We start from the raw sequence: 13,338 nt of genomic DNA, 5'->3' as shown, positions 1-13,338 counted from the left end.
TCCCGCTGTTTGTATTTTTGGTATAATTGACCGTAGATACAGCCACATCCTCTGTCATTTTAAACACACACATGGTCTGTGTAAAACTAGTATCTGCACACACAATGTTATGAAATCCAGAAAGTATGTAGTTATTATTTTAATGCAAGTGGCCAAATTAAACATCTGATTAAGTCGAGCTGATGCTGATTGGAATGTTATTAGTTTAACCTAATTCAGGGTTACAACAGTTTGACAGACGGTTATCTACAATAATTAGTATAACATTTTGCTCATTTATCATTTCTATGAATAATATTCCAAATAACACATTTGATTCTGTCAACACAACTAAAAGGTCTTTCATGAGAGGCCCAATGAATGTCACTACTTACTCTCAATTTTCCTTGGTCTGGAATACACAAGCAAATTCCCCCAAGATTTATGAGTATATGGAAACGAGCTTGGTGACATTTTTCTACACCAAATGCCATAAACCCTTCCGCCCAAGGGTGCTATCATGGTAACTTGTTGTCATGTTTTACACTTGACTAGAAATACCAGTTGGCAACACAATCTCACCAAAAGCTCTTAATTAGTCGCTGTTGTGGAATCTTTGATCATATCAACAGATCTCCCCCAGCAGATGGTTGTCATGGAAATATACATGTTCATATTCCGCTGTTTTTTAAATGACAAGTTGTGGTGAGACAGATTGTCCAGCTGATGGTTTAAACCAACATTAGCCTACATCTGTAGAAATGGAAACACCAAGAAGAGAGAAGTATTACCTAAATGTGGAGTTTGAACTGGAACCAGAGCAGACTGCTGCAGGTATGAACTAAGTACTCATTCATTTATGCACAAAAATGGAGCAAAGTAAACAAGTAAAGATGTTTAGAAATCAAAGCAGGAGCAACAACAAGCAACTACTGGCAAACTGTGTAACATCTGTATATTGTTAAAGAACTATCTATCCTTCATAACAACATATACTAGTAACCAAGTCCAGGGTTAGTACAAAATTCTTCTCCATTAAAGGCGAGACAGCTGAATATTTACATCAGTTTAATCTTGCTGGAAGCCTTTAAACACTTCACAAAGTGTCTCAACTAAAGAATTTCGTTTTGTTATCAGGCAGGCGGCACATGAAGATGCACATCATCAACATGAGGAACCGCATTCTGACTGTCAAAAACCTGGAGAGCCTTTTAACGTTTGTCCCTTCACTGCTGCACCGCCTCACCGGAGAACCTGACCTGTCTGTGGTCACAGAGGCAAATGGCTGGGCTCGGTCACCTTTCTTTTATGAAGACGAGGACATGGAGAATGCCAGATACTGTCCTCTGCTGGAAAAACCAGCACAGGTCATGATGACCCCTGCAGGCTTTAGGTGGGGTGGCAACATCGCTAGTATATAATAATTACACTCATGATTAAAATGTTAAGACCAGTTGAAAAATTGCAAGAATTTGCATTTTGCACTGTTGGATTTTAAGAAGGTTCTAAGTAGAGTTTCAAAATGCAAAAAGAACAAATGGGAGCAAGAGAAAAAAAATCTAAGCAAGTAATTTATTGAAAACTGCATTTAAACTCAAACATGCTTTTGTCAGCTGATCAAAAGATTAAGTCCACAGCCTTTAAAAAACAAAATCTGCGCAAAAATTTGGATTCCATGTCATTTCCTGTCAGGTATTCACACTGTCATGAACTCCTGATGGCAAAGGCAAAAAACTTCTTGTCTTTGAAGGTGGTAGGATTGTTGATTTGCATAAGCAAGGCCTCTGCTTATGTTGGACGCAGTAAGACGGTCATTTTGAACTTCTTAAAAGATCCTGAGGGTTATAGAGCAAAAAAAGTCAAGTGGTAGACCCAAAAAACTTTCACCAGCGCTGAGCTGGAGGATCCAATGAGCTGTCCGTCAAGACACGGGATGATCTGTGACCCAAATTAAAGCCATTACTGGTGCTGACTGCAGTCCAATAACCATCTGGCGGCATCTGCGAGGCAAGGCCTTAAAAAACAAAAAGCATCTTCAACATCCACATCTTCTTCAATGCCACAACATCGCCAGTTTGGACTTTGCAAGAGAGCACCGAACATGGGAGACTGAAAGGTGGAAGAAAGTTTTATTCTCCAACAACAAAAAATGTATCCTTGACAGTCCTGATGGCTTCCAATGTTACTGGCATGACAAGTAGATCCCACAGGAGATGTTTTCTACGTGGCTCCATCATGATCCGGGGTGCTTTTTCCTTCAGTGGAACAACAGAGCTTCAGGTTGTGTACAGACTTCAAACAGCAGCTGGCTATGTGGAGATGTTGCAGCGGGCCTCGTCTGTGTGGTAATGACTGGGTCTTTCAACAGGGCAACGCTGCAGTTCACAACACCCACCTGATGAAGGACTTCTTCCAGGAGAATAACATCACTCGTTTGGACCATCCTGCGTCTTCCCCTGATCTAAATCCAACTGAGAACATTTGGGCATGGATGACAAGAGAAGTCTACAAAAATGGACATCAGTTCCACCACTTGGAGTAACGTTCCCACCAACCTCCTGGAAACACTCGCATCAAGCATGCCTAAATGAATTTTTGAAGTGATCCACAAGAACAATGGAACTCCTCATTACGGAGTTCTTTTTTTGACACTTTTATTTCTGTTTTGAGGGGATTTTTAGTTTTTTGAAGTCTATTTCAGTGTAATTGTTGTTTTCAATAAATTTCTCACTCATTTTTTTTCTCTCGCTCCCATTTCTTCTTTTTGCATTTTGAAGCTCTACTTAGAGCCTTCTTAAGATCCAACAGTGCAAAATGCAATTTCTTGCAATTTTTCAACTGGTCTTAAGATTTTGATCGGGAGTGTATATACTATTATTAAATAGTGATATAGAAAGACTGAAAACATATTGTCATTCAGTTTTTCACTTTTACATAAAAGATAAATGACCTAATTCAACCATGACATGAGAAAATTTGTGTGCAACTTTTATCATGTGATACTAAGTGACTTAGTAACTTTAATCGTGCACATTGTTAATAATTCTGCGATGTAACTGAGTCACAATTTTCTCCGTAACACTTAACTACTCCCTCCAGGCCAGCTGCTGGCAGACTGCTGTCTCCAGTCCACCCAGACAAAACCCATATTGCGGTTCTGAAAGCAGACCGGAGGAATGACATCCTCTGTTTGCAGCAGGACGACGTGTCCATCTACAGAGTGGTGTCCTCAGTTTACAGTGCAGCAGAGGAGCAGGTGAAAGGCTGGTTCAGGCTGTCTGACTACACTGAAGACGGACAAATGACTATGTCAGTAATGTGCTACTTCCCACCAGAGAAAAAGTTGAAACAGGATGAGCCTCATAAAAAAAGGCAGAAGGAGGAAACCTGCACAAAGGAGAAGCTCCCTGAACACCTCAGACTGTAAATCCTCGACTTCATGCAGCAATAGAGATATTTTTTGAATGATTTAGCAGATAAAAGAAAAAAAAGAACAAAAGAGAGGTTGCATGTTTTTTGTGTTTTCATTGTGAATCTTTTCATGGGAGCTGCTCATGAGGTAATCATATTTTAACCCTGTTTACAAAAAATTGACGTACATTTATCTAAGAACACAGGAACACACTTCATTTTTTCAGAAAGACAGATTAAAGAAATGCTGAATGTGAGACTGCATTTAGTTACAACAGCTAGTGGAACACAAAGAGGCCTGAGGTTGAGCTAACGTCCTTGTGATTTATGAACAACCTCCTCTACCACCTCAGCTTTGGTTACCCCAAATACATCTACATTATTTAAGCACAGAACGTTTACTTGTAAGAGTATTTTTATATTGCTGTAGGTTTAGTTTTACTAAAAAGTCAGAGCTCTTCTTCCACCAGTGCCACATGCACATTTAAACCTCTGTGACAACAAGCACCACACTGTTACGCACCCGTCTAGGTGCGTAGGATAATGTTTGTTGGAAAAAAAGGTGGAATATTTTCCCAGTCCCCAAAAAACAAAAAACAGGTTCTTTAAAAAATTACAAAAGATTTATTTATAATGTGGTAATGGGACTTGAGGCAACCGGACATTTGAGGAGGGGCTGCAGTCCGGCTTCTCTGGAGAAAGACCTAATGAAATCGTCACAGCAGGCCAGACCATCGTGGAATGACAACACAATCTCACCTAAACGTGCACATACATAGAATGGGATTTTAAAAATATTAGACGGGTTTCACTACCTTCTACCAAAGCATCTGTCTCACCCTCCTGGTAGAGAACATCCATCTTCCAATGTTGCTCATCTTTTATCTCCTGCTGCTTCAACACATTTGCTGTCAACAGAAGAAAACGGATTGAGTCTCTAATACACCTTCCAACTCTACTGTGCACATGTGTACACCTACTTTAGAGAAATGGCCCGTACTTACTCTTTTCATCACAAACGCAGTGCCGCTGAGCTTTATCCTCCTTTTTGAGCTCACCCTCCCTGGCAACTCTTGCTTAGCCTTCAGAACATAGCTGGGAATATAACTGGACAGTTTGGTGGATGTAAATGCAGCTGAGGAGGAGATGGTAAAGAAAAAAATATTCTGAGAATACAGCAGCTTTAAACATTTAGATTATGACTGAAAACTTGACATAAATAGAAACGAGTGGAATATAAAAACATCTAAATATGTATTGTGGATGTTTTCTTCCCATTAGTCTAATAACAGACAAGTTATAGAAGCAAAACAGACACATTTCAAAATTAATTCTGGCACGACAAAAACGTGGTTTTGCCTGTAGTCAGAGGTCAAACCTTTTTTTTAACACACTGTCAAATGCCCTACTACAGCAAAGTCTTCAAAAGAAAATATTAATAATGTAAAAATAAAAAGTAAATTGCAAAGCCCATTTTAAAGTAAAAACATTTCACAAGATGCCCGCTATTTGTTGTCCTATATGTAGGCCGCACTGTACTAGTGACGTATCCTAAGAACAACAGCTGTGAAATGAGTGTAATAAAAAGTACTCTTAACTCTAAATATTCAACTACAGTAGAAGTACCTCAAATATGAGTGCAGTACTCGAGTAAATTTAGCTCCACCACGGTTAGCGAAATGCTAAAATGTCCGACACGTCAAAAGTTACAACCGTCACTGGGTCACTAGCTTTAGCGGACCTCCCAATATTAGCTCTTCACTCGACGCTGCATTTCACTTTGAAAAACAGGAAATTAGCTTCTTTCAACTCAATTTTCTTCTCTTCGTGTCTTTTTCAACGACATTATGTAGCTGTGTTGCGGATTAAAGCTACAAAAAACAACCCTAACATGCTTGAAACGGCACGCTAATTAGCATTAGCAGCTAGCTAGTAAACGCGGGTGAACACAGTGAAGAATGTAGAAGCTAACCTGCTAGCCCCGACAATAAAGGTTAGCAAATACCAAAAACAAAGCCTTAAGGAGTGAATATTGAATTTAAAACTCTGTAAAACTCAAGATATCATTTCTAAACATATTAGCAAAACAAAAAGTAGCATGAATCAACTCACGGATGCATAAAATTAACAGAAATGAATGGGTCAATCAAGTTTACCTTCAGGTGTTTTGAAGGAATCATGGCTGATGTAGTTTTTATTCCAAGAGTGAGAGTAACCTCAGTGCAAGCTGAAGAGTCAAGACTGTACAGCATCTTTCTCTGTGAGAGCCACTGGATTGTTTCTCATACTGTTTTTAAATAAATGCATTTTTAAACTGATATCTGTTCTCTTTGCTGGAGCAGTATACATAATTCTGCTTGTTCTTTTGCATCTGTCATTACCCCAAATAAGAGTCTTTATTCTTTTGGATGTCAGCTGCATGTATGAAATCCAAACTACTATACATTGGAATTTATTGCAATATACAACATTATGTCTCAAAATTATCAGTACCTGTGGATCCGTCTGGGAAGTAACGGTTCTTGTTAAAGTTATTTTCACTGAAGAACTGCAACCTCCTTAAAGTCTCTATCATGGGTGGATATTTAGTCTAATGGTACCATACCTGTAATAATCTGTGAGAAGCATTTAAAAAACCTGCACTTGTATTTAGTCATTTCTAAATTTAGACATGTGTAATAACAGCAGGTGAGTTATTTGATCACCACTTGATTGGAACCTTTTGAGGGTCAGAGATTATTTGTAAGCCCGCACACATTTTTGCAAAGTTGACAGCACTTTTATTGTGTAAATGTAAACAAGTGTTCCAAAAAGTGCAAAAAAAATGCATCAACAGAAGTCTCAATAGCTGTCGTGCAGCTGTAAAAACCAGTTCTGGAATATTTTCAACCACATGATAGTGAAATCATGTGCTATCCCATTTTTACACAATTGTTATTTGGTCATAATCATCATGATACAAATATGCCAATAATTAAAAACTGGCCAGTACATCCTCCTCCACTGTCTTCTCATTAGCTGCTGCTGAAGGTGTGTTGGTAGAAGACATTAACATTGGCTGCATAATCCATAGTCACCGTGGCACCGAAACTCTGAGCCCCAAGACTGGCACCTCCGAGGGCTGAAGACTGCCGCAAAATCAGGAGGTTGTAGCCACGGAAACGGCCCTTGAACTTGTCAGATGATGCCACTTCATCCAAGACCTCAGTGAACCCTGGGGTGAGAAAGGGAGACACAGAAACTGAGATGACATCTTTTACAGAAGCTTTATCTTTGTCTTTTGATATTAAAATACAAGGGAAAGGCAGTTGAGGTTCAGAGTTTCCTGATGCGTGGCCACTGACCTGGCTTCAGAAGCTCCCAGCTCTTCCACACTGAGCCCACACACAGGATAGGTAGGTCGAGGGCACCGCTCAATAAAGACTGACAAAAAAACAAAGGAAGAGCTTGAGAGAAGTGCTTGTATTGAGTTTTTAAATGGGTGAAAGCATGGGACTGTGAGTGTGTTACCTCCTGTGCTGCAGGTAAAACTGCTTCTACATGTTTCGCCAGGACTCTCCCAGCCTGAGTGAACACATATTTACAGAGAGCATCCCCAGCTTCGGCACCTTTAACAGACAGATATAGTTTCATAAATGTACCTGTCTCACTAACCTTTTACTTTTTCTCATTGAGGGACAGTGATCTCTTGCCTACCTTCAGACAATTTCTTGCAGAAACCTGCAAAGTGGGGCTTCTGGAAGTTTCTATAGAGGTGTGGCAGCATGCCCATGAGATCTGACACCTGAGAAAGTTTTTTCACAATATGGCAGAAGTTTAATTTACTACTAACCCCACTACTCAACCATCATTGTATAAGTCTGCAGTCTTACCTGGAAGTATTCCTCCATGGCCTGGCTAACATGTGTAACATCATGAGGAGGTGCAACCAGCTTGTCTTTGGCATCAAACACAGTCTTCACAGCCAAATGTGCGATCCAGAATCCTGAGAGGAAGAAAGATAACTATACACTCTGGTCTAAAACATACAGATATAAATTATTCATATACTGTTTATCACATATAGACTGTACATAAAAGATGGACGTAGCTTCTGTGTCTGAAAAGTGAAGACTTTAAACCTGCGTTCATGGTCTTAATCACTAGTTTCATGTCTCTTTCAATACAGAATGATGCTCCTTTTGTGAATTACGGTTCCATTTAGAATAAATAAAACGATAAAGTGGGTGTTTTAGGGTGAAGCTATATTATGATTGACAGCTATCATATCAGCATGTGAAGTGTCATCGAGTTTTCAGTCAGATCCGTGGCCAAATGCCAAACTCATGGCTTCGAATGTAGCTCACAAACCATTTGGTGACTTAACGGTTGCTACGTCCATCTTTAATATCCAGGCTATGATATCACCATGGTTACCTGATCCTTCATCGCCCATCATGTGACCCCAGCCTCCACAGCCGATGTGCGAGCCATCAGGATTGACTAACTTGCAGTTAGAGCCAGTCCCTGATATCAGGACTACACCCCCTGAGAACAAACAGAGACTGTCTGAAGTGGGCCGACAGATGCTACATGATAACAAAGAAGACTACGTAGGTGTCGTTAAGCCATAAAGTTTGGAAAGATATACTAACCGTGATATACCTTTTAAAAAGCCACACCTAAGAGGGTAAAGTATCAACGCTCAACCGCTTTGTCAGCTGTGTTTGTAACCATGAGCAGCTTTCAAATGTGTGGTCAACTCACCTAGAATACAAGTAGTTGGCAAAACAACCTTTTTAACTGTAATTATAGTAAATTAAAGCTAATTAAATTGGTTAAAAATAGTAATGAACTGAAGATTAAGGATTAAATTACACACACATCTTCAAGTTTTGTGCTAGGGATTGAGTGCAGTACAAACACATGACAGAAAATGACAGGTTACCACGATCGCTAGCTGTTGCCATGGCTCCGATGCTGTCGTTGATGATGAGATACTCCTTGCTGAGGCTGGGGAACCGTTCCTTCATGTGAGCGATTATTTTGTCGATGGCATCCTTCTGCTCCCCTCCACTCAGAGACATGCCCTACATGCACACAAATCACAGTTTAAAGTTGATTTAGCTGAAACCTGATAAAAACATGCAGATGTCAAACACAGCTGGACTGACCAGTGAACACAGTGGTGTGTTTGGATCCAGTCCTGCCTCAGTCTTGGCTCTCTGGACCATGTCGTTGATGGTTTCAATACACTTGTCCACCCCAATCAACTGGAACACAAGCAGAAAGTCTTTAGAAGAACATCAGCTGCATGTTTAAGATTTAAAACCTTCCCTCGTTTCCTGATTTTACTAAATGTCTCCAACGTGTCTCCTTCAACACTTCTGCTCACCCAGTGGTTGGTGGATGGTCCAGCTGTCTCTGCGAGGATCTTTCCATCTGCTGACACCAACACTGCTTTGGAGTGGGTCCCTCCACTGGATTAAGGCATAAGATAGGCAAAAACACCCAATTAATAACAAACAAGGCAGCAACACCTAATTAAGAAATTAGATGAGGCAGCAAGGGTACACACAGACTTTGTCTAGGAGTGCAAATAGTCAAACAAATATTAAAAATACATCTACACATTATTTTTTTATTTTTTTACGCTGAGAGACTCGAACTGACTGTAATTTTCTATAAAACAGGAGGGACGAGAAGTGATCACGAGACACACTCACTCACTCAGCAAATAAGCGAGTAGTTTAGCTCAGCATTTCGAAATAACAACTTAATAAAACACAGATAAAACCCTGAAATACACACAAGCCTAAGCTTACAATTCATACATGTAAATTCATAAATTCAGAAAGTTTTGCAGTATATTTTAACTCATTCTCACCCCTCTACTCCGCCGAACACTGATGCCATTTCTCAGTTCCTGTTTTGGTCCGGTCAACTGCGCAGGTATCGCGAGAACTGGCAGCTGAGCGGCTCCAACCTGCAATGCTGGTTCCTGACCAGCAGGTGGCAGCTGAGCTTTACTACGGCGGTTAATGGCAAATTGAGGGCAATATAACAGGGAAGGTTGTAAATCATTAAAAAAAAATAGAATTAGGTCACACAAAGAGATAAATGAGAAAAAAAAAGGATAAGATACAAAAATTAACATATTTGAACTTCTTTATACAAATATGCAACATATGAATAGATATGGTATAGATATTTATTTAAATGGATTTATGTTTTCTAGTTAATGCCAGTATATGATTCTGTAATCTCTAGTTAATTAAGATGGATGTGCATGAAGCAGAAGAGGCGGCACTTTCAAGACTGCAACTGTACAACTGCATTAAGGGAGAAGAAGGTCAACTTTTGAAGCCAAGACTGCATTTCTTGGATGACAACTATAGCATAAAACTGAATATTAATTAAGTTCAGTTGGACAGAAAAGTTACTAGGAACTTCACAAAGAAAGATCTTGTCTTGCTTCTGTCCAACCTTTCAAATGTCTGTTTTAGTTCTTGTGACTCCAAAGGCCATAGCATGTTATTCTGTTGTTATTTCACTTGACAATGAGCTAATTATGCTAAATGCTAATTAAAAATTTGTTCAATATACAGCTCAGAGCAACTAACTTAAGCTATAAGACAGATAGGAATATTTTGAGTGGACTAAATCTTTACCTTGGTAGTTAGAAAGTCCTATTTGGGTGGAGTAAACCTTTAAAACTCTAATATCCTGCATAGAAAGTAGCATTTGGGTAAATGTGAATGCAATTTAAAGTGTCCTCGAAGTGCAGTCCTGAACACATAATATTGGGTTAATTAAACTTAAAATGCCTATTTTATTTTAATTTTAGACAACAACATAACTTTAAAACACAAGTTATTATAAGTTGAACAGCTTAGGGTTTATTCAACTCAATTAATTAAGATTATAAGGAACAAAATTAGCACATACACTTCCTAGCATCCATTATTAGAGAATTAAAACTCCTCAGACACTTGTTTTTTGTAGTTTAAGGAGACGGACATGGTGGAAACCTGCTGTGTCTTTGTTAAGTTACATTGTGGTTGTTTCTTTTCATCAAAATCAAAACTATTCCAACAATGACAACAATTAGAAGTGATTTTGGTCCCTGCAAATGTTGACTTACTTGAGCAGCATCACAGTTTGACTTTGTATTGACTCTGGTCAAAAATGGCTTCAAAGTGGGACCGTAAGTTCTTCATGTTGAAAAAAATGAACTTTTTAAGCTTAGAAAATATAAAAGGGAACATTTTCCGTAACAGTTTTCTGTGATTTTATGCTTCAACTTAATAAAAAGTAAATTCAACTTGTTTTCTCAGGTCCAGTTAACTACACTCAGCTAGTTTTAGCAACTTATAAGATGAACTTGAACTAAATAATCAACCAAGTGCAGGTAACTCACATTTTAAGGCAGAAGACGATGGTACATTTCTGGTCTAAATGAACTTAAAGTGTGTTTGTATGACATTATAACTTACAGGAATTCAAAATTAGTGAAAAGTCACATTGACCTGACAGTTATATAAGGTTTATGTAACGGAATAAAGTTCTAAAAAAAATCAAATGTGTGACAAAAAACTGAATGACAGGAAAAAGAACAGGAATTTCTGGTCTTGGGAAGGAACTTAGGCCAATTAAAACCCATTATGTGTTTTGACTCATGGTTTAAGAATCCATGCTGAATGTCAAGAATAATACTGACAGAGATTTAGCACCGTTCGGTAATGGGCTGAAAACAGGGACACCGAGTTACACTGTGAGCCAGCAGGAGGCATCTGCAACACATTAATTTGGGGGCCAGCTTCTCTTGCCATTTGTTGGCTGCCTAACTTCGAATTCCTACGATATTTGTATAGCTAGAGGACATTTAAGGACTGATAGTGAGCTCACATTTCTTTGCATTAAGAATAACAGTATTTTCTGCAGATGTTCAGTTCATCGGACTACACACTCATCACGTGTGCACTTTAGTTTATGTTGTAGTTTATATTTGTGTTAGAAAGTGTGTGTCAGAGCTGAAACCAACAGTTACACAAGAGTGAGGAGGTGGGAGGAGGGAAGGAGAGGAGCGGCTCTGAGCGCTCAGCATGCTGCAGGAACAGATGCATGAAGCACCACAGACTCACTGCAACTCTGAATATTAGTGCATGTTTCAAAATAAGAGCACACAATCTGTTTGTCCTGTTCCATTTGCAACATTTTCATGCTGACTTTATCATGTTTTCACAATTTCTTTTGGACATCCTCTTTTTTCAGTGTTACCGACCTCAGTTCATATGAGCAGATCTTAACTTCTCCTCCACCATAAATATTACACATGCTTTTTTATGGTCTATTCAGTACATAATGCTTCTGCGCTGTCCTTCTATATATTCATACAGATTGTGAGTAATGACCATAACAGAGAACTAAGACTTTTATTGCACTGATAGCTTGTCATTGCTGCCTATGACAATACATTTATTATCACTTAAATGCTTTGTAAAGCATAGAACCAATGTTACTCTGTTGCCCTGAGGTTCCTCTATGAATTGTTTTAAATAATGCAGATGCATCTCCTGGTTATAATAATCAGTTTTAATTTGACAGAAAGTTAACATTTCCGCCAAGTTTCCTCTTTCAGATTGAAGATTTAGGACACCACTGACTAAACTAAGTTGGTGAATTCAGCAGAGATCTACTTACCTGATGATTTAGACTCGCCTCTTTTTATTAGAGTGCAGTATAACAAACCCTGAACCAGCTTTTGAAGTAATTTGATGAATTACAAGTATACTTGGTAAAAGTAAACTGAAATGATAGCACGCCTCTTGCCTTGTAAATGGGCTTTTGAATTAAAAACTATAATAAAACCTTGATTGTTTCACTTTATCTTGTGGTTTCATGGTGTGCATTTCAAAATACAACCTTGCTTTTATCACATCGCTTCAAAATAATCAGGCCTCCTATCTTTATCACGTATTATGTACAGCCACACTACTGCTGAGCATTTAAACTATTGTTTCTTGTAGCATAAGACTGTCTGCATGAAGACAAGTTTGGGTCTGGATATATAAATCCACAGTGAACCTTTGCATATTTGCAGAGGTGGAAAGAATGACGCTGGCCTAACATATACATGATACACTGAGTGGAAAAATGGGAGACAATAAAGATACCCGGCCCAGGAATTGCTTAGCAAAGTCCCACTTCACTCAACAATATGTTTAGGCACGTTACCTTTCTTGAATTTTTGCTCTTAACTGTGCAGTGCGGTGTAAGCTCAGAGTTCAACACTAGACGATTGTCTTTAGATTCTTCTGCTGGAAAGTTTCTCTGAGCTCAGCTAAAATCTGAGCTGTGGGTATGCAGATGGGAGCTGGATTTGTGACATCTGTGCTTATTTGGAAGCCAGTTCTGTTTCAAGGGGATAACTCACATGAGTGTGATTAACTTGCCTGCATTGCACATACCTTGAGCAAGAACATTCAGCAGAGTATTACACATATTGCACGCTGTAGTAACACTTAAAATGAAAAATAATTGCATATTGACAGATTCTGGGAACTGCACGGTGGCTTGGTTGTCATAGCTTGCATAGAGTTGGCATGTTCTCCCTGTGCAGCGTGGGTTTTCTCCGGCCAAAAACTTGCTGAGGGTAATTGGTGATTCAAAATTGTCCATAGGTGTGAATGTGACAGAGTTTGGGGTTTTTTCAGTGAGAGATGAAACATATGTCACAACAAAATAACATTTAAAACAGTAATTACTATTTAAAGCAGCGCATTTTAAACATTTTTGGGGGCAATTTCAAACCTTATCTACCTGCTGCAGTAGTCATGTATGTGCAGCCGAAGCACTGATGAAGTGCGTTTTGCCACCTGGCCGTTAATCGTGCTTTTATTTTGACAGCGTCAGCCGGAAGCGCCGTGTGATTCGCTAACCGGACCTTTCCGCCGGTCGGGTCCAGCC

General features: G+C 39.1%; 2 protein-coding genes and 1 long non-coding RNA gene across 3 annotated transcripts; 1 reads left to right on the top strand and 2 right to left on the bottom strand.

The window, feature by feature from the left end:
* Window positions 1-116: 116 nt before the first annotated feature.
* Window positions 117-4,431, top strand: LOC111582988 (uncharacterized). The gene is made up of 3 exons (XM_023291887.3): window positions 117-813; window positions 1,117-1,372; window positions 3,079-4,431. The coding sequence occupies exons 1-3, from the start codon at window positions 741-743 to the stop codon at window positions 3,404-3,406; spliced, it is 657 nt and encodes a 218-aa protein (XP_023147655.1). The 5' UTR covers window positions 117-740; the 3' UTR covers window positions 3,407-4,431.
* LOC129348151 (uncharacterized) lies at window positions 3,946-5,337 on the bottom strand. Its single transcript, XR_008600625.1, has 3 exons — window positions 4,395-5,337; window positions 4,230-4,298; window positions 3,946-4,149 (listed from the first exon to the last, which is right to left on the bottom strand). It is a non-coding gene; the product is annotated as an uncharacterized LOC129348151 (long non-coding RNA).
* An 810-nt stretch (window positions 5,338-6,147) lies between these two features.
* On the bottom strand, window positions 6,148-9,328 carry nagk (N-acetylglucosamine kinase). Its single transcript, XM_023291885.3, has 10 exons — window positions 9,257-9,328; window positions 8,765-8,849; window positions 8,544-8,642; window positions 8,318-8,459; window positions 7,807-7,917; window positions 7,263-7,375; window positions 7,087-7,174; window positions 6,901-6,998; window positions 6,735-6,813; window positions 6,148-6,604 (listed from the first exon to the last, which is right to left on the bottom strand). Exons 1-10 carry the CDS (start codon window positions 9,283-9,285, stop codon window positions 6,405-6,407), a joined length of 1,044 nt encoding a protein of 347 aa, XP_023147653.2. The 5' UTR covers window positions 9,286-9,328; the 3' UTR covers window positions 6,148-6,404.
* Window positions 9,329-13,338: the final 4,010 nt, after the last annotated feature.

This window comes from Amphiprion ocellaris, chromosome 23 (assembly GCF_022539595.1).
Source record: "Amphiprion ocellaris isolate individual 3 ecotype Okinawa chromosome 23, ASM2253959v1, whole genome shotgun sequence".
NCBI lineage: Eukaryota > Metazoa > Chordata > Actinopteri > Pomacentridae > Amphiprion > Amphiprion ocellaris.
The sequence above is the reverse complement of the archived record's forward strand: the minus strand, read 5'-3'. Positions and strand labels throughout refer to the sequence as shown.